This window comes from Pelophylax lessonae (genome assembly GCF_965119305.1).
Source record: "Pelophylax lessonae genome assembly, chromosome: 3".
In the NCBI taxonomy this organism is placed as follows: Eukaryota; Metazoa; Chordata; class Amphibia; order Anura; family Ranidae; genus Pelophylax; species Pelophylax lessonae.
Genome location: NC_138770.1, coordinates 30,212,901 through 30,239,411, shown reverse-complemented (window position 1 = coordinate 30,239,411; position 26,511 = coordinate 30,212,901). Strand labels below are relative to the sequence as shown.

The 26,511-nt window shown below is 46.0% G+C and overlaps 3 protein-coding genes across 3 annotated transcripts in view; 1 reads left to right on the top strand and 2 right to left on the bottom strand.

Annotated features, from left to right (window-relative positions):
* Positions 1-26,511, bottom strand: part of LOC309550684 (uncharacterized protein) — a 1,024,308-nt gene that overhangs the window by 752,121 nt on the left and 245,676 nt on the right. The gene's annotated exons all lie outside the window — the stretch shown is intronic.
* LOC309550755 (uncharacterized protein) overlaps positions 1-26,511 on the top strand; it is a 318,095-nt gene that overhangs the window by 289,657 nt on the left and 1,927 nt on the right. The window lies entirely within an intron of this gene.
* Positions 1,110-26,079, bottom strand: LOC309549869 (uncharacterized protein; the record flags this gene model as incomplete). The annotated part of the gene is made up of 4 exons (XM_082250365.1): positions 1,110-1,487; positions 1,530-1,812; positions 1,963-2,199; positions 26,075-26,079. 4 exons carry the CDS (start codon positions 26,077-26,079, stop codon positions 1,143-1,145), a joined length of 870 nt encoding a protein of 289 aa, XP_082106491.1. The 3' UTR covers positions 1,110-1,142.

Below are 26,511 nucleotides of genomic sequence, written 5' to 3'. Positions count from 1 at the left end.
AGAAAAGATCACACCATAGAAAATGGGGGAAAGGAGAAAATAAACCCGGATATGAAGGTGACATTTGTGTACGAGGAACACCTTAACAATTACCACCATTTTATTCTCCAGGGCCTCTGCTTTCAGAAAATATATGTTTGGGGTTTTTATCTAATCTTCAGGCCCAAAATCTGCATTTTACCATGTGTGCAAAAATAATGCAAACACAGCTCTGGCAGTGAAAGGGTTAATGTGCGCTAGATGGGATCACTCTGCTGTGATCACAATCCAAACATTAGAGCTCCCCCTAGCTGCAGCCTGGTAATAACATTGCAAGGAGGTCTATTCATTTATCTGCTACATACTTCCCATCTTTATATAAATGTTATTAAGCTATCTGCTGTGCTGGTCAAATGTTTGCAATTGATTTAAATTTGAAAATGCTAAATCCGTCCACTAGATGGTGTTAATTTACATTATACTTAGTGCAATCATTTGGACAAACGTAGTATCTTCTTTTATAAATCAATGGTTGGTTTAATAAATTTATGTTCTTTGATATCTACCGCACTCAGGTATCCACAAAGGAAATGAAAGGGTCTATTTATAAAAAAGCTGGAAGAATGTGACATGCATTTGCCCACCAAATATGATAAAGTCTTGCCATATGCAAGGTAATACAGTGATTTCCTATGATCAATACTGCACTATGGACACTAGATGGAGCAAAAGATCATAGGAAAGTAGTGTATGAAGTAAAATATAACCAACATTTGTAAAGACTGGTTGAAAGCTTCTCACATTTGTGATATATAAAATAATTTGAAAAATAGACCTTTAAGTGTTTGTGAAAGGTTACACCACAAAATGTACTCAGCCAATGAAAGGTAATGACTCCATTTTTATTTTTCTCCTGCTATCAATGGCCAACACGGGGCAACACTTCATCCATGTCTTTGGTGATCCCTGATCTCCTTATGAAGTGTTTCTTACATGATGAAGATCAGCCATGGAGTATATCTGAGATGTATATCAGGGTGTGCTTCTTCCCCACATGTCCACCAACATTCATATAGAAGACATTTCCCACACTCAGTGCACTAATACACCTCAAGGGTTGTGTGATGCACAGGAAGACAGGACTTCAGTGAGGAACAATTCCCTCACTCAGGACAGGAAAGTGACTTCTCCCCCGTGTGAGATCTCTGATGTCTGTAAAGACTGGACTTCTGTGAAAACCATTTCCCACACTCAGGACAGGAATACGGCTTCTTCTCCTTGTGAGATCTCTGATGTCTGTAAAGATGGGACTTATCTGAAAAACATTTCCCGCACTCAGGACAGGAATACGGCTTCTCACCAGTGTGCAGTCTCTGATGTCTGGAAAGACTGGATGTCTGTGAAAAACATTTTCCGCACTCAGGGCAAAAATATGGCTTCTCCCCTGTGTGAGATCTCTGATGGCTAACAAGAGTTGTTTTTGTTGAAAAACATTTCCCGCACTCAGAACAGGAAAGTGGCGTCTCCCCTGTGTGAGATCTCTGATGTCTGGAATGACTCGATATCTGTGAAAAACACTTCTCGCACTCAGGGCAGAAATATGGCTTCTCCCCTGTGTGAGATCTCCGATGGCTAACAAGGTTTGTTTTTGTTACAAAACATTTCCCACACTCAGGACAGCAATACGGCTTCTCCCCCGTGTGAGATCTCTGATGTGTGTAAAGCCCAAACTTGTATGAAAAACATTTTCCGCACTCAGGACAGGAATACGGCTTCTCGCCTGTATGCAATCTCTGATGTGTGGAAAGAGTAGACTTCTGTGAAAAACATTTCCTGCACTCAGGACAGAAATATGGCTTCTCCCCCGTGTGAGATCTCTGATGTCTGTAAAGTTAGGACTTCCGTGAAAAACACTTCCCACACTCAGGACAGGGAAACAGCTTCTCTCCCGTGTGAGATCTCTGATGTGGGTAAAGATCAGACTTCTGATAAAAACATTTCCCACACTCAGGACAGGAGTGTGGCTTCTCACCTGTGTGAGATCTCTGATGTCTGTAAAGATCAAACTTCTGTGAAAAACATTTCCCACACTCAGGACAGCAATACGGCTTCTCTCCTGTGTGAGATCTCTGATGTCTGTGATAGAAGGACTTCTGTGAAAAACATTTCCCACACTCAGGACAGCAATACGGCTTCTCCCCTGTGTGGGCTCTTTCATGTCTATTAAGATAGGATTTAAAACGGAAACACTTCCCGCACTCAGTACAGGAAAACCTCTTATGTGTTGGAAGGACGGCACTGTCCCTCACACTCTGAGGTTCCTCAGGATAAGAGGAATACGATGGTCCGGCACCGTATCTCACAGTCTGAGGTTCTTCAGGATAAGAGGAATACGATGGTCCGGCACCGTCCCTCACAGTCTGAGGTTCCTCAGGATAAGAGGAATACGATGGTCCGGCACCGTCCCTCACAGTCTGAGGTTCCTCGGGATAAGAGGAATACGATGGTCCATCTACACTGTGTGGTGCCGGATGGACATTTGAGGTAGCTGGGTTTTCTCCTGGACTATACTGTGTGATGTCCTCATCTTCTACTTTACAGTCTGGAGACAAAGTGAGACAATCCTCTGAAGTTTTCCTCATCTCCTGTCCATCTACTAAAATAGAAATAAAAAGATTATTACTAGACATGAGCAGATTGGTTCCCCTAAACCAGGACTCCGCCCACATCAGGCAGCTTTGTCTCTGAGCAGGGGCGGACTGGTCGGTCGGGCACTTTGGCCGTGGTCCGAGGGCCCGGAGTCAGTAGGGGGCCCCATGAGAGGCTGCATGTGTGTCACAGAGAGCAGGGGACTGCTGGTGAGAGGAGCTGAGGAGGCAGTGGCTGGGCCCAGGGATGCCGATGCAGGGGGTCCGGCCAGCTGGCAGCTTCAAGTTTTTTAATGCATTAATAAAGTTTTTTTTAATTTATTTCCAGCTGGAACCTTCAGCCCTGGCCCCTTGCATTGCCGCTCACTATAGTCATTTATAAAACACAGAAGCCCGGCTTTTGTGTTATATAAGAGACAGCGATCCCAGCAGCACACTCAAAACCCTCCCTGCTCTCTCTGCATATTCAACAGAGGGGGGGGCGGGGCACACAGCTCAATCCTCGAGTCCGCAGCATCAGAAGAAGCCGGCACCGACAGCCTGACCTCCTGTAAGTTACAGTCCATTCTTTTCTGTGTGGCAGAGGAGAGATGTGTCCTAGACAGGGAAGGGAGGTATTTACTGGAAAAGGAGGAGAGAGGCACTGGACAGGGAGGGGAGAAGAGATCTGTACTGGGGGAAATTTACGGGAATAGCTCTGTTAGAGGAGGGTATGACCTGTAAGATATGCACATGTGCGCTCTGTACATAACACAGTCCTCCGCCCTGCACTCTATACAAAGCACAATCCTCCACCCTGCACTCTGTACATAGCACACTCCTGAACCCTGCACTCTGTACATAGCACACTCCTGAACCCTGCACTCTGTACATAGCACACTCCTGAACCCTGCACTCTGCACATAGCACACTCCTCTACCCTGCACTCTGCACATAGCACACTCCTCTACCCTGCACTCTGCACATAGCACACTCCTCTACCCTGCACTCTGTACATAGGACAATTCTCCACCCTGCACTCTGTACATAGCACAATCCTCTACCCTGCAGTCTGTACATAGCACAATCCTCCACCCTGCACTCTGTACATAGCACAATCCTCCACCCTGCACTCTGTACATAGCACAATCCTCTACCCTGCACTCTGTACATAGCACAATCCTCTACCCTGCACTCTGTACATAGCACAATCCTCTACCCTGCACTCTGTACATAGCACAATCCTCTACCCTGCACTGTGTACGTAGCACAATCCTCTACCCTGCACTCTGTACATAGCACACTCCTGAACCCTGCACTCTGTACATAGCACACTCCTGAACCCTGAACCATGCACTCTGTACATAGAACACTCCTCCACCCTGCACTCTGTACATAGCACAATCCTCCACCCTGCACTCTGTACATAGCACAATCCTCTACCCTGCACTCTGTACATAGCACAATCCTCCACCCTGCACTCTGTACATAGCACAATCCTCCACCCTGCACTCTGTACATAGCACAATCCTCCACCCTGCACTCTGTACATAGCACAATCCTCTACCCTGCAGTCTGTACATAGCACAATCCTCCACCCTGCACTCTGTACATAGCACAATCCTCCACCCTGCACTCTGTACATAGCACAATCCTCTACCCTGCACTCTGTACATAGCACAATCCTCTACCCTGCACTCTGTACATAGCACAATCCTCCACCCTGCACTCTGTACATAGCACAATCCTGAGCACAATCCTAAACCCTGCATTCTGTACGTAGCACAATCCTAAACCCTGCATTCTGTACGTAGCACAATCCTGAACCCTGCATTCTGTACGTAGCACAATCCTGAACCCTGCATTCTGTACGTAGCACAATCCTGAACCATGCACTCTGTAAGTAGCACAATCCTAAACCCTGCATTCTGTACGTAGCACAATCCTGAATCCTGCATTCTGTACGTAGCACAATCCTTAACCCTGCATTCTGTACATAGCACAATCCTGAACCCTGCATTCTGTAAATAGCACAATCCTGAACCCTGCATTCTGTACATAGCACAATCCTGAACCCTCCTCTCAGTACCTAGCACAATCCTGAACACTGCATTCTGTACAAGGCACAATTCTGAACCCTGCATTCTGTACAAAGCACAATCCTGAACCCTGCACTCTGTACGTAGCACAATCCTCAACCCTGCATTCTGTGCGTAGCACAATCCTCAACCCTGCACTCTTAGGTAGCACAATCCTCAACCCTGCATTCTGTGCGTAGCACAATCCTCAACCCTGCACTCTTAGGTAGCACAATCCTAAACCCTGCACTCTGTATGTAGCACAATCCTGAACCCTGCACTCTGTACGTAGCACAATCCTGAACCCTGCACTCTGTACGTAGCACAATCCTGAACCCTGCACTCTGTACATAGCACAATCCTGAACCCTGCACTCTGTACATAGCACAATCCTCTACCCTGCACTCTGTACATAGCACAATCCTCCACCCTGCACTCTGTACATAGCACAATCCTCCACCCTGCACTCTGTACATAGCACAATCCTCCACCCTGCATTCTGTACATAGCACAATCCTGAACCCTGCATTCTGTACATAGCACAATCCTGAACCCTCCTCTCAGTACCTAGCACAATCCTGAACACTGCATTCTGTACAAGGCACAATTCTGAACCCTGCATTCTGTACAAAGCACAATCCTGAACCCTGTACTCTGTACGTAGCACAATCCTCAACCCTGCATTCTGTGCGTAGCACAATCCTCAACCCTGCACTCTTAGGTAGCACAATCCTAAACCCTGCACTCTGTATGTAGCACAATCCTGAACCCTGCACTCTGTACGTAGCACAATCCTGAACCCTGCACTCTGTACGTAGCACAATCCTGAACCCTGCACTCTGTACGTAGCACAATCCTGAACCCTGCACTCTGTACGTAGCACAATCCTGAACCCTGCACTCTATACGTAGCACAATCCTGAACCCTGCACTCTGTACGTAGCACAATCCTGAACCCTGCACTCTATACGTAGCACAATCCTCCACCCTGCACTCTATACGTAGCACAATCCTCCACCCTGCACTCTGTACATAGCACAATCCTACACCCTTCACTCTGTACATAGCACAATCCTCCACCCTTCATTCTGTATGTAGTGCACTCCTGAACCTAAACTCTGAATGTAACCTACTCCTGGGCTCTGCACGAGTGTACCCCTTTACCCTGCACTCTGTGCGTAGCACAATTCTGTACCCTGTATTGCGTATGCAGTGGAATCCTGAAAAAGTTCTGTAGCTGTAGGCCTCATTTACACTTGTATTTGTACCTGCCTCCCCCTTCTACTGCACGCACTTGAAGACAAAGCTGCATTTTGTTTTGAGGCAGGGAGAGGGGTGGGACCAGGAGTGAGGTTAAGGGGGGGGGGGGGGGGGGCGTCAGGTAGGTTGTATAGGGTCCCATGATTTTTAACAATGGCCCTGGCAGCACCCGATCTGATGCTAGAAGTAGCTCACCTGTGCAGTAGTAACGAAGCGGGTCGGGGTCCCAGGCTATGATCTTTCCTTAATACATACAGCTGGTGATTGAGCCGGAAGGAAGGTGAGAGGAGTCCCTGACTGTGTGACATGACTGGACACTGACTCTTTTACCAGGCTGATATAGTGATCAGAGGACCCTGCTGATGGGTACGTTATAGGCATCTGAAAATTGTAGAACATTTTGCTGGTATAATTTTGAGGGGAGGGGGGGTCTCCTGGTGTAATATGGGGGGGGGGTACGGGAGTCCCCCCTTCCTCAACCCCCATGCCCCCCTCTCACTCTCTCTGTCTCCCCTTCCCTCTCTCAACACCCCTGTCTGTCTCACCCACCTCTCTTACCCCCCCTGTCTCTCATACCTCTTCTGCCTCTCCCCTCTCTCTCAGCCTCCTCTGTCTCCCACACCTCCTCTGTATCCCCCTCTCTCTCACCCCCCACCTCTCCCTCTCACCCTACTCTCTGTCTCCCTCACCCCCCTCTCCCAACACCTCCTCTGTATCCCCCTCTCTCTCACCCTCCCCCTGCCTCTCACCTCTCCCTCTTACCTACTCTGTATCTCATCCTCCCCTCTCACCCCATCTCTCTCTCATCCTCCCCTCTGTCTCTCACCCCACCCCCCACTTCCCCATCTGTCTCTCACTCCTCTCCATCTCTCACCTCCCTCTCTAACCCCCCCTCTCCCTACTCTTAGGGCTCAAATTATGATCTCACACACAGGTCTACTGCTTTCATAAAACCGATAAATAAAAGAGAGAGAACAGAGCAGCGCCACCTGAGTGTAGTATTAAAACAATCCTTTATTGGCATAAAAGGTAATGCACTCACATGAGTGATAGGAAAGCAGGATTTACTGCAAGTCATCCGATCCACTGCAGGGGAGGCAGGAGAGGTGTAGACAGCCCTGGGTCCTGGCTGTGTCAGTGGCTTCTGGCACTTCCGGGTGTTCCCTTCCGGCGTCACAGCTTGTCCCTCATCACATCCGTCTCACTTGTGTGCATAGACACCGTACAAATTAAACCCCCCCTCTTTACCCTCTACTATACAGCAGCCCCCTAATCCCCATGAGGGAACTTCCATCAGGACACCCAATTCAAGTATAGTATATCTTCTCCAGTTGCAGCATATTCATATATGTGACCAATCTTAGCTGAACTGCCCATAAAACTCCTAACAAGTGCACATAGGGTTAATAAGCCTAGGATGTTCAGCCCTTATCTCTCACAGCTGTACACTAGCTCCTCTCTGCTCCAAGCCACTCCCCCATCTCCTTGACAACTGATGACACTGGCTCCAACTCTAGCCATATAAGAGGGAGCTTCCTTTGGTCTGTAGACAATGCCTGACGAAGGGGCATGCATGTCTCGAACGCTAGCACCACCCCGCTGCCACCGGATGTGATGAGGGAGAAGCTGTGACGCCGACAGGACACCAGGAAGTGCCAGAAGCCACTGACACAGCCAGGACCCAGGGCTGTCTACACCTCTCCTGCCTCCCCTTCAGTGGATCGGATGACTTGCTGTAAAGCCCGCTTTCCTATCACTCCATTACCTTTTATGCCAATAAAGGATTGTTTTAATACTACACTCAGGTGGCGCTGCTCTGTTTTCTCTCTTTTATTTATCTACCATGCACAGAGTCTCCTCCTAACTCTGATAGAGCCGGCGGCCACCCAGCCATCCATCTCTACATAGACTCTACTCCGTGGACTTTGTATCTATATACACCTGAAACATTTATCATTATTGTGTTTTTTTATCAATATTTTTTGATTCTCTATATCTGCTTTTATATCTATTGTTTACATTCATTTTTATAATTTTCCCCGAACACTGTGGGTTTAATAGCGCTGGTCCAGCATCTGTCATATATTTCTGCTTTCATAAAACACCTCTGGTTGCATCACAAATATGGCTGCCACATTGCAGCCACCTCTAAACCTGGAAGTGCCCAGCGGACTCTATAGAAAGAAGCCGGGAACTTCCATGCAGGCTATGTTGTGGTAGATATTTAAATGTCACCTCTATGCATATGTAGGTGTGGCTTGAGTGTGGACATGGGGGCACGATGAACTCCTATTGCCCGGGGGCCCTATGAGTTGTCAGTCTACCCCTGTCTCTGAGGATCTTACAATTCCAACCTCAAGGTAACTAGTAAATTGGTCCTCTGAATCTCCTACCAGTTCATTTCTTTATTCATGGAGCTTAGTCAGAGAGTGAGGAAACAACGAGAACTGTATTTTATAGGAGTGACCGTGATGAGGGGATTATAGGACGAGTGTCCCCTCCCCCTCTATCACTCATTGCCATCTTCCCAACACAAGAAGTTCTGCACTTCCTTATTTAGTCCATGATTTAGTCATGAATAACAGCGGGGCTGAGCCCCACCAGAGGTCAGAGAGTGAGGATGGGGGAGAACAACCAAGATGAAGACTGGACTGATCCTGAAGACCTCCATCTTTGGGTTATTGACTCCTCCCTCAGGCTAATATCACCCAGTCCCCAGCCTAATCTGGACCAATCAGTGAGCAGTATTGGTGGAGGAATGTATTTAATGTTAATGACCCACCTGTGCTGATCTCTGTAGGAGTGTCCTCCTCTATAAATGTCCCCGTTATTCCATCCTCCTCCATAGATTGCTGATCATCCCTCACATACCTCTCTTCTTCTTCTGCTTTAACCTCAAATTCTATATCGATTGGATCTCCACTCTAAATCAAAGCGAGAGAAAATATAATGTGTAAAATATAAGACTTATTATTGTGACATCACCTAACAAATCCACATATTCTCTTCAGGAGTCTGTGTTTTAAAAGCTCTGTCACACCAACCTTGTAACAGTGAGGGATGGAGTGATCTTCCTGTGTGTAATCCCGGGAATACAGAGGACGGGGACATCTCTCTGGTGGGTACCTGGTATTAGGTGGCTCCATCATATCCTTGTGTCCTTCTGAAAACTCCTCCATCACTCCATACTCCTCATCCTCCTCTTTATACTCTTCTTTAACATCAATATTATCATCCCCGAGGTTTCCACTCTGAATATATAATAAAACATTCATTGTAACAAATATACTGTGTATAAATCAGAACTACTAATCATTGACAATCATCTACCTGATGATGGTGGGGGATGGTGTGACCTTCCTGTGTGGAATCCCGGGAATACAGAGGATGGGGACATCTCTCTGGTGGGTTCCCATTACTGGATCCATCTGTAGGAAACACACACACTGACTGAATACATTGTTTCTATGTGTTTATCAGATGATGGGGGATCTAGGTGGATCCTCCGTACTGCTCTCTCCTTTACAATAAAGTCTCCTCTTACCCGGTGATGTGAGGGGCGGCTGATTCTCCATCATGACGTCCTTGTAGAGATCCTTGTGTCCTTCTAAATACTCCCACTCCTCCATGGAGAAATAGACAGTGACATCCTGACACCTTATAGGAACCTGACACACACAATGATACAGTCACCATCCAGACACATCCCTTGTCTGTTACTGGATAATATCCCAGAATTCCCAGCACCGCCTACCTCTCCTGTCAGCAGTTTTCATAAAAAGTAAAAATAAATGACCGTCCCAGAATCCTTTTCACCCGTAAGGTCTGTATATTTTTTTTTTAAAGCCCTACTTCAGGGACACCCCCCCCTCCAAGTCTGTAGGTTAAAGGTTTGGCATAGGGAATTCTGACATCATTACATAAAATACAGGATCAACAGTTCTGCTTTGGTTGCGAGGATGAAAAGGGTCCGCCCACATCCTAAGAGCATCAGAAAAAAGAGCCAGATGGAGGGACATTGGGAGGAGGAGCTGTGAGGTCAGTGTGATGTCATAGAATTCTCTGACTTACCCCTTAAGTCTTTCAGCTTTACTAAACCCTCACAGCCCCTCAAGCCCTCTACTTTCCACTGAGGCCTCAGAATTTTCCTCCCTCTGACACCAATGATGGAACATATTCTTCATGTAGGCTGGGAATGTTTTCTTCCTTCTGACGTCACAGTAACTATGGAGGAAGAGGACGGACATGACGGGGGGGGGTTACTGGGTGTAAATAGAAAGTAAGATCTTATTACCTCCTCTGCTGCCTCTTCCAGCAACGTCTCTTCTCTACTTCCTCCCAACTCACCTCTCACCCAGAATTTTCTATTTATATCTGACATCACTTCCTGTCTGTATTCCATAGAAACTTCCTGTCTGGGTAGAAGTGAGATCACCACCTTGTGGAGCTCAGAGGAACTGCAGCCCTGAGAAACATCTGGTAGTGTGAGCACGGCCTTGTGCTGTGTGTGTGTGTACAGTATATCCTTATAGATGGGTCATCTCCACCAAAGGGGAGAGAAATATATTACTGCCTAGTCCAGCATTTCTCAGCAAGGGTTCCTCTAAAGCTATTGTGGAGCCACTTATTTGGAGGGTGATGGAGGTCTGGTGAGCGCACAATCTGAGTGTGAGCACCAAGAGAGCACGGGATTGGTGTTTGGGGAAGGAGGAGTTTTGTAGTCCACTACACATGGCTTCCTGGAGCATATACTGAGATTTGGAGGAGGAAGCTCTGGAGGTTTGGAGACATTTATTGGTGGTGATATCATTTATTAAAGTATAAAGGAGACGTTGGATGGACTTTGGGGTCACTTTATGGTTGATCACTGGATACTGATGAGGTGAAATGCGTAGATGATTTATCACATCTTTTACGTTGATGATAAGAGGGCGGGATTTATGGATTTAAGGGGAGGGCTCATTGTATTTATCCCCCATTTCCCGATGCTGGACAATGCAAGAAGCTGACACTCTATAAGAAGTCTTGTCTCTGCCAGCTGGGGAAATAGCGAGTGGGAAAACGAGTTTTTGAGGATTTGAATAGTAAACTCCTTCATTGTTCCTGGTCAGCTGGGGAAATATTGACTCCCAGACCTTCCCAGCCAGAAAACTGGTTGGAGGATTGGAATAGTAATCTCCTTCATTGTTCTCAGCTGGGAGTGTCGGGGGTTTCATTGACTTGTACCCAACTTCACTTCCACAACAAACTCTTCTCTAGGATCTATGAATTGGGGGATAGATTGTGTCTGTGACCCCAAAATTACTGCACTGGGTTTTTTACTGACATTTTCTGTTTCCTAATCCATTGCGCTAATATCGTGTGACATAAAACATTGGAACTACCGCCATTTTATTCTCTAATAGGGAAATGGGTGCTGATAGGCTGCAGGAGATCTGCTGAGACATAGAAAGGGAAATGGGTGCTAATAGGCTGCAGGAGATCTGATAAGAAAAAAGGAGGTGGTTGACATGAAGCAGATCTCCTGCAGCCTATTAGTATCTATTTCCTCTGCTGAGAATAAAATGGTGGTGGAATTATTTTTTCCTTTATTTCATTTTATTTAGCTTACTAAGTTGTGTGTTCATTTACTGCTCACCAGAACATTATACCCACCCACCCGAACATTATACCACCCACCCGAACATTATACCACCCACCAGAACATTATACCACCCACCAGAACATTATACCCACCCACCAGAACATTATACCACCCACCAGAACATTATACCCACCCACCCGAACATTATACCCACCCACCAGAACATTATACCCACCCACCAGAACATTAGAACTATTCTCTAGTATTGAGTAGGTCTTCCTGTTGCTGCCATCAAGGCATGGACTCCACCAGACAAAGCATCACATTGCCTCCGCCGGATTGTCTTCTTCCCATAATGCATCCTGGTGCCACCTCATCCCCAGGTAAGTGACACACACACACCCAGTCGCCCACATCCCTTGCAGCCCCATACACAACAAACTGCAATGCCCATTTTTTTGCTTTAAAAAACAACTTCAGTGAAAACATGTTTACTTGCTGCCAAATATACCCCACCCACTTCCAGATGCCATTGTAAGGACATAATCTATATTATTCACTTCACCTGTCAGTGATCATAATGTTATAGCTGATCAGTGTACAGTACATACACACTACAATATGTGGATACATTCATCTATAAAGTGTTAGGTGCTCAAAATAATATTCTCTACAGATCTACTGCTTCCACTTCACACCTACTTCATTCATATCATAATAGTGGCGTCTATATTAAATAAACTAAAAACCTGTGAAAATTCATGTAATCATACAATAATTTGTGCCCAATATAGTGTTCTCTGCATGTCCACTGCTTCCACCTTGTAACTACTTCAATGAATTTATTTTGCTAAATTAAATCCACAAATGAATGAAAAGTTGATAAGGTGTGAAAGTTCTCCGTGCTCCAAACTGTGCCAGCTGTAGTGTAGCCATGCCTTCTTCCACCTCTTACACACGTGATGGTGAGGGCGCCCCCTTAGTAGTGCTTCCCCACTCACCAGAGCAATATGACTCCCAGCTTTTCAGCTACCAGAGTCACAAACATCCTTCACACTCTCCTCACCTCCGATGGCAAAGGAACTGGATCCTCCTCGCTCACTCCTGCAAGTCTGCTGCACTTTCTGTCAGTCTCCCTCCTAGACTCGGCTACCTCCTCCGACCGCTGTTCCAGCAGGAGCTCCGCCTCTTCATACACACTCAGGGAGGAGAGAAAGGGGAAGGATATACAGTACATACACACACAGCACAAGGCCGTGTTCACACTACCAGACGGTTCTCAGGGCTGCAGTTCCACTGAGCTCCACAAGGTGGTGATCTCACTTCTACCCAGACAGGAAGTCTCTCTGGAATACAGATAGGAAGTTCCGGGTGAGAGGTGAGTCGGGAGGAAGTAGAGAGGAGACGTTGCTGGAAGAGGCAGCAGAGGAGGTAATAAGATCTTATTTTCTATTTACACCCAGTAACCCCCCCCCCCCCCCGTCATGTCTGTCCTCTTCCTCCATAGTCACTGTGACGTCTTTTATCTCCAGCAGATGATGATACACACATATATAGTGTGGAAACCTAGATTAACCCCTTCAGGGTTAGAACATTTCCCCACTTTTGGGGCTGGAACATTTTCTTCATTTTGAAGATAAATTCTAGTAATATGTTCCTCTAAACAAACAGCACTGATAATAAATAGACAAGACAATGACCATCCTGACTAGAGATGGGCTCGGGCGTGTTTAAGTTTGCACGTGCCCGATCCCGCCAGGAAGCCGACACCGCTAATCACAGACAGTGAGACATTTCCCGATCCACAGCTGCACAGATCAGTAAATGTCTCACTGCCTGTGATTAGTGGACTGCAGTGTCGGCTTCCTGGCGGGATCGGGTACGTGCAAACTTGATCACGCCCGAGCCCATCTCTAATCCTGACCATACATGGCCTACAAAGGGCAATTATTACACAACACAGGCAGCAAATGGGCAATCATTACAATATGCAGCCAACACAATGATGGAGTGCAGGGGTCAGGAGTATGGAGCATAGAGCCCCTTACATTGCTGGTCCGGAGGAAGAAAACATTCCCCAGCCTGCCATGAAGAATATGTTCCATTATTGACAGAGGGAGGAAAATACTGAGGGCTCTGAGGGAAGTATAGGAGCTGAGGGGATGTGAGGGTTTAGTAAAGCTGGAAGACTTTAGAGGCCTCTGTATGTATATAGGTATATACCTCTGTATGTAATGTATCTGAAGGACTCTGAGAACCTTGAGGGGGTAGTCAGGCTTCAGGGCTCTGAGGGAATAGGGGGCTGGAGGGCTCAAGCGACTCTGAGGGACAGAGGGGGGTCTATGATTGTCCTCCCACCCCACCTGCACTTATTTTTCAGACCTTACAGAACTGGCAATCTTAACCATCTTAGTGTCCCACTGGTCATGTGATTTGTTCTGGAATATTATGTAAGATGAAGAAGGGAATTCCTGCATTCGTTGGTGAGCACTTGTTCTTAGAGGAGTTCTGTTTCAGCTGCAAACCAGCTCAGAAACCAAACAAACCCAACAGAGAAAAGGGAAATTCTGATCTGGCAGGCTAGGAGGGTCCAAGGTCCTCCAAGATGTAACAAACCCGAAACAGTCCAGATTAAGGCCTCTTGCACACGATACTCCTGTTTGAGCATCTCGCAGCTTGAAAAAGCTCAGTACAGCTTTTTCTTTTTTTCTCTGAGCTAAAATAAAGCCCATTAATTGTAATGTGCCTGTGCACACAGGCGTGTAAACAAGCGCTGTGCATTCTTCAGTAAAAACAAAATAGAAAAATCTGCATTTTTGGTCAGTATTTTAAGCCTTCATGCCCCCAAATACACACCAATACGCTTGAATACACGCAAATACATAAAAAAAAAAAAAAACGTCTGGAAAAAGTAGATGCTCAAACAGGAGTATTGTGTGCAAGAGGCCTTAATGGGCTGTATTTTAGCCAAAACAAAATCTGTACTGAGCTTTTTCTAGCTGCAGTGTGCAAGAGGCCTAAATGTATTCTCATGGGGACAGAAGTTCTTAAATGTACAGCAACTCTCCTATTACCGCCCCCATCCCCCCCCCTCATCCATATATTATTGTGACCAATACCATCCAAATAATTCTTACCTTCATTTCCCAAAGTTATCCATCTACAAGGAGACCCGTATAGATCAAATGATGGCACCAGTGAGGATGGAGGAGGACCAAAGTCATATGACTGAGAAGATACTAAACCTCACCCTGGAGATCATCTACCTGCTGACCGGAGAGGTGAGGAGGATTCTGGGAGGTCACATGATACCATTCTTATCTCTAATAATAATACACAGACCTGACCAGAGAAGTGAGGAGGATTCTGGGATTCTTACATGATATTCCTATTGGTTCTTCAATACAGAGATTTCCTCTTCTGAAGTCAGGTGATCATATGACCATCACAGTACCTCCATGTGACTCCCTAAAACTTGAGAGACACAACATGCAGAAGATTCTAGAAGTCACCAAAAAGATGATGGAGCTGCTGACAGGAGAGGTGAGCGGTGCTGGGAATTCTGAGACATTAGAAATACGGGGCAAAAATTCGGCAAGAAATACGGGGCAACTTAGGAAACAGTGAACATAGGTCAATTAGTTTCAGTATTAATCATAGTAATCGGAAACATAAGGGCAATAAAAGAACACTCAATTTCAAAAGAGCCAATTTCCCAAAACTGTGCTCTCTGCTAGGAAATATCAAATGGGATAGAACCCTGGGAACAAAGAACACGGAGGAAAAATCGGAGTGCTTCAAGAGCATACTAAACAAAGGGATTGGCCAGTGCATTCCAAAGGGAAATAAATTTAAAAGAGCAAAACTAAACCCTGGGTGGCTAAACTCCAACATAAAAAGGCATATTAATACTAAAGGAAAGGCCTTCAAAAAATACAAGGCTGAGGGGTCATTGGCAGCATTCAAGTATTACAAAGAGTGTAATAAGAAATGTAAAGACGAAATCAAGGTGGCTAAAATAGAACACGAGAGACATATAGCGGAAGAAAGTAAAAATAACCCCAAAGAATTCTTTAAGTATATAAACAGTAAGAAAGCGAGGCCAGAACACATTGGCCCCATAAAAGACGACAAGGGAGATTTGGCCACAGAGGACAGGGAAAAGGCGGAAATGTTAAATAATTTCTTCTCTTCAGTCTTCACAAAAGAATCGGGGGGCTACAATAACCTAGCTTGTAAGGCCAAACTAAACAACACACCTCAGGAAATACCGCCATGGCTAACAGAAGATAGACTTAGAACTAAACTAGAGAAACTTAACCGGTTGTCGACCAACGCAAGTACATATACTGCGGCGGTCAGCACTGGCCAGGCAAAGTGACGTATATATATGTCACTAGCCTGTCACTAGCTTGTGAGCCAATAGCGGGCGAGCGCGCGCCCGCTGAGGCGCACTTCCGCCCCGGCTCGTTCCCGAACAAGTCCGTGCATGTGACCGGCGGACCCGATGTCCGCCGGTCACTCGCGATCGTCCGCCATGAAGGGAGAAAGGCAGGCGGCTAATGTAAACAAAGCCGCCTGTCATTCTCCCCTGTGTAAAAATGGAGATCATACGGTTCTACTATGTAGGACCGTTGATCTCTGTTCTTACACCAGTAGCCATGTCCAATCACAGTTTGAAGCACAACCCTAGGGACACATTGTCATTTTTACAGTAACAGTGCATATGTATAGCACTGATTACTGTAGTAATGTCCCTGGTACCCTCAAAAGTGTCAAAAATGTCAGTCAAGGGTCCGATCTGTCCACCGCAATGTCTCAGTCCCGCAAAAAAAAAAAATCGCAGATCGCCGCCATTAAAAACAACAAAAATTACAAAAATCTTTCCCTTAGTTAGTAAACGCAATAACTTTTGCGCAAACCAATCAAAATACGCATATTGTGATTTTTTTTTTTTTACCAAGCATATGTAGCAGAAAACAAATTGGCCAAAAATGTTAAAAAAATTAGATTTTTACATTTTTTTGGGGGGGAATTTCATATAAAAAAAAATGTGAAATATAATGTTATTTTTGCAAAATTGTCGCTCTTTTTTTGTTTATAGCGCATGATCAAAAAATCACACAGGTGATCAAATACCACCAAAAGAAAACTCTGTTTGTGGGAAAAAAAGGACATCAAATTTGTTTAGGTACAGCGTCGCACGACCGCGCAATTGTCCGTTAAAGTCACACAGTGCCGAGTCTCAAAATAGGCCCTGGTCAGGAAGGGGGTAAAATCTTCCGGGGCTTAAGTGGTTAACATAAATAAATCACCGGGACCGGATGGCTTGCACCCGAGGGTTCTTAAAGAGCTTAGCCAGGTGATTGCCAGACCATTATTCTTGATCTTTAAGGATAGTTTACAGATGGGAATGGTGCCAGCTGATTGGAAAAAAGCCAACGTGGTACCAATATTTAAAAAGGGGCCGAGATATATCCCAGGTAACTATAGGCCGGTCAGCCTAACATCAGTAGTCTGCAAAATTTTGGAGGGGATGTTAAGGGACCACATACAAGACTTTAGTAATGAAAACGGTATTATTAGTAGTAATCAGCATGGATTCATGAAAAATCGTTCTTGCCAAACCAATCTATTAACCTTCTACGATGAAGTGAGCTGCCACCTAGATAAAGGTAAGCCTGTGGATGTGGTGTATCTGGACTTTGCAAAGGCCTTTGACACCGTTCCCCACAAACGCTTACTGTACAAACTAAGGAAGGTAGGTATGGACCATAAGGTGAGTACCTGGATAGAGAACTGGCTCCAGGGGAGGTTGCAAAGGGTGGTGATTAGACATATGCCGGTTTTCGGTATTTCGATATATTGCGGTATTGCATACCCACGGTATTGTTATTGTGGCATTTTTAAAATACCGAGATTCTCTGCTCCTCAGTCTGACTTGTGAATTGATACATTTGGATGACTCATTCCTCACTCAGCAGTTCACTCACTCAATAGAAAACAGCTCTGGTAATATGATCCTAGAGTGAGAGACTTGGCTCCTCCCTGTAACCAATCAGACGGCTCCCACTCAGCACACACCCACATGCTTCCTTCCTGGGCTCAGAGAGACACAGTGCCTTCTACAAAAGCGTCTGCAAGTTTTTTTTACCATACACTGTCACTAGATAGATGGAGAGACAGCTAGATGGAGAGACAGCTAGATGGGGAGACAGCTAGATGGAGAGACAGCTAGATGGAGAGACAGCTAGATGGAGAGACAGCTAGATGGAGAGACAGCTAGATGGAGAGACAGCTAGATGGGGAGACAGCTAGATGGGGAGACAGCTAGATGGAGAGACAGCTAGATGGAGAGACAGCTAGATGGGGAGACAGCTAGATGGGGAGACAGCTAGATGGAGAGACAGCTAGATGGGGAGACAGCTAGATGGAGAGACAGCTAGATGGGGAGACAGCTAGATGGAGAGACAGCTAGATGGAGAGACAGCTAGATGGAGAGACAGCTAGATGGGGAGACAGCTAGATGGGGAGACAGCTAGATGGGGAGACAGCTAGATGGGGAGACAGCTAGATGGGGAGACAGCTAGATGGGGAGACAGCTAGATGGAGAGACAGCTAGATGGGGAGACAGCTAGATGGGGAGACAGCTAGATGGAGAGACAGCTAGATGGGGAGACAGCTAGATGGAGAGACAGCTAGATGGGGAGACAGCTAGATGGGGAGACAGCTAGATGGAGAGACAGCTAGATGGAGAGACAGCTAGATGGAGAGACAGCTAGATGGGGAGACAGCTAGATGGGGAGACAGCTAGATGGAGAGACAGCTAGATGGGGAGACAGCTAGATGGAGAGACAGCTAGATGGAGAGACAGCTAGATGGGGAGACAGCTAGATGGGGAGACAGCTAGATGGAGAGACAGCTAGATGGGGAGACAGCTAGATGGGGAGACAGCTAGATGGGGAGACAGCTAGATGGGGAGACAGCTAGATGGGGAGACAGCTAGATGGGGGAGACAGCTAGATGGAGAGACAGCTAGATGGAGAGACAGCTAGATGGGGAGACAGCTAGATGGAGAGACAGCTAGATGGAGAGACAGCTAGATGGGGAGACAGCTAGATGGGGGGACAGCTAGATGGAGAGACAGCTAGATGGGGAGACAGCTAGATGGGGAGACAGCTAGATGGGGAGACAGCTAGATGGGGAGACAGCTAGATGGAGAGACAGCTAGATGGGGAGACAGCTAGATGGGGAGACAGCTAGATGGAGAGACAGCTAGATGGAGAGACAGCTAGATGGAGAGACAGCTAGATGGGGAGACAGCTAGATGGAGAGACAGCTAGATGGGGAGACAGCTAGATGGGGAGACAGCTAGATGGAGAGACAGCTAGATGGGGAGACAGCTAGATGGGGAGACAGCTAGATGGAGAGACAGCTAGATGGAGAGACAGCTAGATGGGGAGACAGCTAGATGGAGAGACAGCTAGATGGGGAGACAGCTAGATGGGGAGACAGCTAGATGGGGAGACAGCTAGATGGGGAGACAGCTAGATGGAGAGACAGCTAGATGGAGAGACAGCTAGATGGAGAGACAGCTAGATGGGGAGACAGCTAGATGGAGAGACAGCTAGATGGAGAGACAGCTAGATGGAGAGACAGCTAGATGGGGAGACAGCTAGATGGAGAGACAGCTAGATGGAGAGACAGCTAGATGGGGAGACAGCTAGATGGAGAGACAGCTAGATGGAGAGACAGCTAGATGGAGAGACAGCTAGATGGAGAGACAGCTAGATGGGGAGACAGCTAGATGGAGAGACAGCTAGATGGAGAGACAGCTAGATGGGGAGACAGCTAGATGGGGAGACAGCTAGATGGAGAGACAGCTAGATGGGGAGACAGCTAGATGGAGAGACAGCTAGATGGGGAGACAGCTAGATGGAGAGACAGCTAGATGGAGAGACAGCTAGATGGGGAGACAGCTAGATGGAGAGACAGCTAGATGGAGAGACAGCTAGATGGGGAGACAGCTAGATGGGGAGACAGCTAGATGGGGAGACAGCTAGATGGGGAGACAGCTAGATGGGGAGACAGCTAGATGGGGAGACAGCTAGATGGAGAGACAGCTAGATGGGGAGACAGCTAGATGGGGAGACAGCTAGATGGAGAGACAGCTAGATGGGGAGACAGCTAGATGGGGAGACAGCTAGATGGAGAGACAGCTAGATGGGGAGACAGCTAGATGGAGAGACAGCTAGATGGAGAGACAGCTAGATGGGGAGACAGCTAGATGGGGAGACAGCTAGATGGAGAGACAGCTAGATGGGGAGACAGCTAGATGGGGAGACAGCTAGATGGAGAGACAGCTAGATGGGGAGACAGCTAGATGGAGAGACAGCTAGATGGAGAGACAGCTAGATGGGGAGACAGCTAGATGGGGAGACAGCTAGATGGAGAGACAGCTAGATGGGGAGACAGCTAGATGGGGAGACAGCTAGATGGGGAGACAGCTAGATGGGGAGACAGCTAGATGGGGAGACAGCTAGATGGGGGAGACAGCTAGATGGAGAGACAGCTAGATGGAGAGACAGCTAGATGGGGAGACAGCTAGATGGAGAGACAGCTAGATGGAGAGACAGCTAGATGGGGAGACAGCTAGATGGGGGGACAGCTAGATGGAGAGACAGCTAGATGGGGAGACAGCTAGATGGGGAGACAGCTAGATGGGGAGACAGCTAGATGGGGAGACAGCTAGATGGAGAGACAGCTAGATGGGGAGACAGCTAGATGGGGAGACAGCTAGATGGAGAGACAGCTAGATGGAGAGACAGCTAGATGGAGAGACAGCTAGATGGGGAGACAGCTAGATGGAGAGACAGCTAGATGGGGAGACAGCTAGATGGGGAGACAGCTAGATGGAGAGACAGCTAGATGGGGAGACAGCTAGATGGGGAGACAGCTAGATGGAGAGACAGCTAGATGGAGAGACAGCTAGATGGGGAGACAGCTAGATGGAGAGACAGCTAGATGGGGAGACAGCTAGATGGGGAGACAGCTAGATGGGGAGACAGCTAGATGGAGAGACAGCTAGATGGAGAGACAGCTAGATGGAGATATAGATAGATGGAGAGACAGCTAGATGGGGAGACAGCTAGATGGAGAGACAGCTAGATGGGGAGACAGCTAGATGGGGAGACAGCTAGATGGAGAGACAGCTAGATGGGGAGACAGCTAGATGGAGAGACAGCTAGATGGAGAGACAGCTAGATGGGGAGACAGCTAGATGGAGAGACAGCTAGATGGGGAGACAGCTAGATGGAGAGACAGCTAGATGGAGAGACAGCTAGATGGAGAGACAGCTAGATGGAGATATAGATAGATGGAGATATAGATAGATGGAGATATAGATAGATGGAGATATAGATAGATGGAGATATAGATAGATGGAGATATAGATAGATAGATAGATAGATAGATAGATAGATAGATAGATAGATAGATAGATAGATAGATAGATAGATAGATAGATAGATAGATAGATAGATAGATAGATAGATAGATAGATAGATAGATAGATAGATAGATAGATAGATAGACAGACAGACAGACAGACAGACAGACAGACAGACAGACAGACAGACAGACAGACAGACAGACAGACAGACAGACAGACAGACAGACAGACAGACAGACAGACAGACAGACAGACAGACAGACAGACAGACAGACAGACAGACAGACAGACAGACAGACAGACAGACAGACAGACAGACAGACAGACAGACAGACAGACAGACAGACAGACAGACAGACAGACAGACAGACAGACAGACAGACAGACAGACAGACAGACAGACAGACAGACAGACAGACAGACAGACAGACAGACACGGGCATAGCAGCCCACATTACATTATTATATAGCCATCAAGCAGTGTCTGGCCTACCTGGTGAGGACTGGTCCTGGCGCTTCGATCCGATGGCCTGGTCATTAAGGGGGCAAATCCTTGCGGCCCAGAAGTGGTTAAACCTGCAGGAGGACCGGTGTTTTTATTTGTAAATTACTTTACTATTGCTTTAGGCCTGGTTCACATGTATGCGGGTTAGCGGTTCACATGTATGCGGGTTAGCGGTTCACATGTATGTGGGTTAGCGGTTCACATGTATGTGGGTTGGCGGTTCACATGTATGTGGGTTGGCGGCCCATATTTGCACAGGGATAGGGATAGCAGCCCATTGATTTGAATGGGGTTGGGCTGCTATGCCTGCGTTTTCAGCTGAAAAAAACCGCATGCAGAATTCTAAAAAATGCAGTGGCCATGAACACCATCCTGCTTTTGCACCATGCGACATACTTGCAGTTCCTGCACATGCAAACTGTGTTTTTAAATGCTGGGCCCATGTATTTAAAAACGCAGAAAGCTTGCCAGAGCAAAAACTGCAGGTAAGTCACATGGTGCAGAAGTAAGATGGATTTAAAGGCCACTGCATTTTTTTAAAATGCTGCATGCACCTTTTTTCTGCGTAAAATGAGGGCATAGCAGCCCATTCAAATCAATGGGCTGCTATGCCTGTGCAAATGTGGGCCGCCAACCCGCATACATGTGAACCGCCAACCCGCATACATGTGAACCGCCAACCCGCATACATGTGAACTAGGCCTAAAGCATGTGAAAAGTAATTTACAAATAAAAACACTGGTCCTCCTGCAGGTTTAACCACTTCTGGGCCGTAAGGATTTAGCCCCTAATGACCAGGCCATCGGATCAGAGCTGAGCGCCAGGACCAGTCATCACCAGGTAGGCCAGACACTGCTTGATGGCTTATTTTAGGCCTGGATCTGTACTGACTGACTATATAATTATGTGCAAAAGTGAACCAAAGTCCCTAAATTCAGCAATGAAATTTAAGTGAGGTAGAAATTTAATAATTTAAGTTTAATAATTGAATACCGTGATAATACCGTATACCGTGACAAAACCCTAATCAATTAATCGCAGCATGAAAATCTGATACCGTCACATGCCTAGTGGTGATTAATGGGGAGTACTCAGATTGGGCGGGTGTGGAAAGTGGGGTCCCCCAGGGTTCTGTCCTGGGGCCAATCCTATTTAATTTATTCATAAATGATCTAGAGGAGGGGATATCGAGTAAAATCTCAGTATTTGCGGATGATACTAAACTAAGCATGCCAATATCTTCTGGACAGGATGTGGAAACCTTACAAGCGGATCTGAACAAAATAACGGGGTGGGCAACTACATGGCAGATGAGGTTTAATATTGAAAAATGTAAAGTAATGCACTTGGGTGCCAGAAAGCAGAAAGCAAGCTACCTACTGGGGGGGAAACCTCTGGGTGAGTCTAGGATGGAAAAGGACCTGGGGGTACTGGTGGACAACAGGCTTGGCAGTGGCATGCAATGCCAAGCCGCTGCAAGCAAAGCCAACAGAATACTGGGATGTATAAAAAAGGGGATTCACTCCAGAAATAAAGAGATTATTCTCCCACTCTACACTGGACACTTTGCTACAATGTAAAGTAGTGAGTGTACAGCTTGTATAACAGTGTAAATTTGCTGTCCCCTCAAAATAACTCAACACACAGCCATTAATGTCTAAACCGCTGGCAACAAAAGTGAGTACACCCCTAAGTGACAATGTCCGAACTGGGCCCAAAGTGTCAATATTTTGTGTGTCCACCATTATTTTCCTGCACTGCCTTAACCCTCTTTGGGCATGGGGTACACTGGAGCTTCACAGGTTGCCACTGGAGTCCTCTTCAACTCCTCCATGACATCATCACGGAGCTGGTGGATGTTAGAGACCTTGCGCTCCTCCACCTTCCGTTTGAGGATATCCAACAGATGCTTAATAGGGTGTAGACCTGGAGACATGCTTGGCCAGTCCTGGGATGTATAAAGAAGGGGATTCACTCCAGAAATAAAGAGATTATTCTTCCACTCTACAAGACTCTGGTCCGGACACATCTGGAGTATTCTGTCCAGTTCTGGGCACCGGTCCTCAGGAAGGATGTGCTGGAACTGAAGAAAGTCCAAAGAAGGGCAAAAAAAATAATTAAGGGAATGGAGGACATCAGCTATGAGGAAAGACTACAAGCACTGAACCTATTCTCTCTGGAGAAGAGACGATTGAGGGGGGATATGATATCAATGTACAAATACTGTACTGGCGACCCGAGCATAAGGAACAAACTATTCAGAGAAAGGGAATACAATAAGACACGTGGCCACTCACTAAAACTAGAGGAAAGGCGGTTTAACCTTAAAATACGTAAGGGGTTCTTCACTGTCAGAGCAGTAAGGATGTGGAATTCTCTTCCGCAAACAGTCGTATCAGCAGAGAGCATCGATAGTTTCAAAAAACTATTAGATGGGCACCTTAAAGACCACAACATACAGGGGTATACAATGTACAACATACAGGGGTATACAATGTACGGTTAACAGCAAACACACACACACATCATAGGTTGAACTGGATGGACTGATGTCTTTTTTCAACCTCACTAACTATTATCCAGTAACAGACAAGGGATGTGTCTGGAAGGTGACTGTATCATTGTGTGTGTCAGGTTCCTATAAGGTGTCAGGATGTCACTGTCTATTTCTCCATGTAGGAGTGGGATTATTTAGAAGGACACAAGGATCTCTACAAGGACGTCATGATGGAGAATCATCCGCCCCTCACATCACCGGGTAAGAGGAGACTTTATTGTAAAGGAGAGAGCAGTACGGAGGATCCACCTAGATCCCCCATCATCTGATAAACACATAGAAACAATGTATTCAGTCAGTGTGTGTGTTTCCTACAGATAGATCCAGTAATGGGAACCCACCAGAGAGATGTCCCCGTCCTCTGTATTCCCGGGATTCCACACAGGAAGGTCACACCATCCCTCACCATCATCAGGTAGATGAGGAACAATCACTGATAGTATCATTAGGATCTGTACATTATCTGCATTGTTACCATTGATGTCATTTTTATTATATATTCAGAGTGGAAACCTCGGGGATTATAATATTGTTGTTAAAGAAGAGTATGAAGAGGAGGATGAGGAGTATGGAGTGATGGAGAAGTTTTCAGAAGGACAGAAGGATATGATGGAGCCACCTAATACCAGGAACCCACCAGAGAGATGTCCCCGTCCTCTGTATTCCCGGGATTCCACACAGGAAGGTCACACCATCCCTCAATGTTACAAGGTTGGTGGGACGGAGCATCTAGAACATGGACTCATTGAAGTGATATTTTTAAATGTGATGTCACAATATTTAAGTTTATGTTTTACAGATGACCTCTTCTATTATTTTCTTGATTTAGAGTGGAGATCCAATCGATATAGAATTTGAGGTTAAAGCAGAAGAAGAAGAGAGGTATGTGAGGGATGATCAGCAGTCTATGGAGGAGGATGGAATAACGGGAACATTTATAGAGGAGGACACTCCTACAGAGATCAGCACAGGTGGGTCATTAATAGGGATATTCGGATCGGATATCAGCCCCGATACTGGCAAAATAGCTGGATCGGGGATCGGTAACATTTAGCAGACCCACGGGCCGATCCGGGGCGTCGCTACTACTACTGTCCCACCAACCTTGTAACATTGAGGGATGGTGTGACCTTCCTGTGTGGAATCCCGGGAATACAGAGGACGGGGACATCTCTCTGGTGGGTTCCCATTACTGGATCCATCTGTAGGAAACACACACACTGACTGAATACATTGTTTCTATGTGTTTATCAGATGATGGGGGATCTAGGTGGATCCTCCGTACTGCTCTCTCCTTTACAATAAAGTCTCCTCTTACCCGGTGATGTGGCTGTGTGATGTGGACATTTCCTATTGGATGTCCAGCAGCAGGATTTAGAAGAGTGACATCAGCGAAAGGGGGTGGCACTGGCATATCTGCAGTGCTAAATTTACCGTTTAGTAAGTTTTTTTTATAAGGTATCTGCCAATCCCGATCCCGAAGTATTATTTTGTTATATTATCACAAAATGAATCCGCGCTAATGGAATGAAATCTCAAAGGTTCTAGGAGAGCTGACTTTGCATCATGCTATAAAAATCCTGAATAAAACGTAAAATAAAAACAATAGGACTTGAATTAGATGAATAAATTATGTATGAGTGATGAATCCACGTGTTCCAATATTAATCTAAGTGTATAAACTAATGTATAAAATCTATATATAAAAATCATACAATATTAAAAAAAATAGATATCTGTAAAATACAAAAATTCAATAGTTTAAATTTAGAAGTGCAGATAAGTGTTGAAAGTCCGTGATAGTGAAATTTTATCTCTCAATAAGGATAAATGAATAATGAATAAATAAATAGATGATAAATAAATATAAAGTCCTTGTGCAATAATTGATGTGACTGTTAGTGATCAAATTAAGTTCAAGGTGCTCAAATAAATAAAGTGACAATTGGTGATTTCTCTTTAAAACAATTTGGTGAAGTTCCAGTGATGTGATCCGAAGTGAGCAGAAATCATTTAGGTGCAATGGCCGCTCACCTCATTGCACCATTACAGGCGCTTTGTGCTGGTATATGACTCTGGAATAGGGATGCTGGATTTCCTTAATGGGCTTTCCTTAATTAAAAATAATGATAAAAAATAATAATAATATTGCATAACTCAAGTAACCTGTGCATGTACAGCTAAAAGATATAGAAACATCTAAAACCATTAATTTGGTGCACTGGATGGTCCCGCCCACTCCCTCTGGGGGGTGGAAGGGGGATGAACCGGTTTAACTGAAGCTAATATATATTTTGATCTGCTACTGGTATGACCAACTCTGAGGAAGGGAGCTTGACTCCCGAAACGCGTTAGCAGTCCTATCTTCAAGGACATGTTCCAGTTCATGTGTGATGGATTCTTGTAACACGATTTTAATTATCTTCATGTCTGTGAGTATGCATTTGGCATTTTAATAAAATTTTATAAAC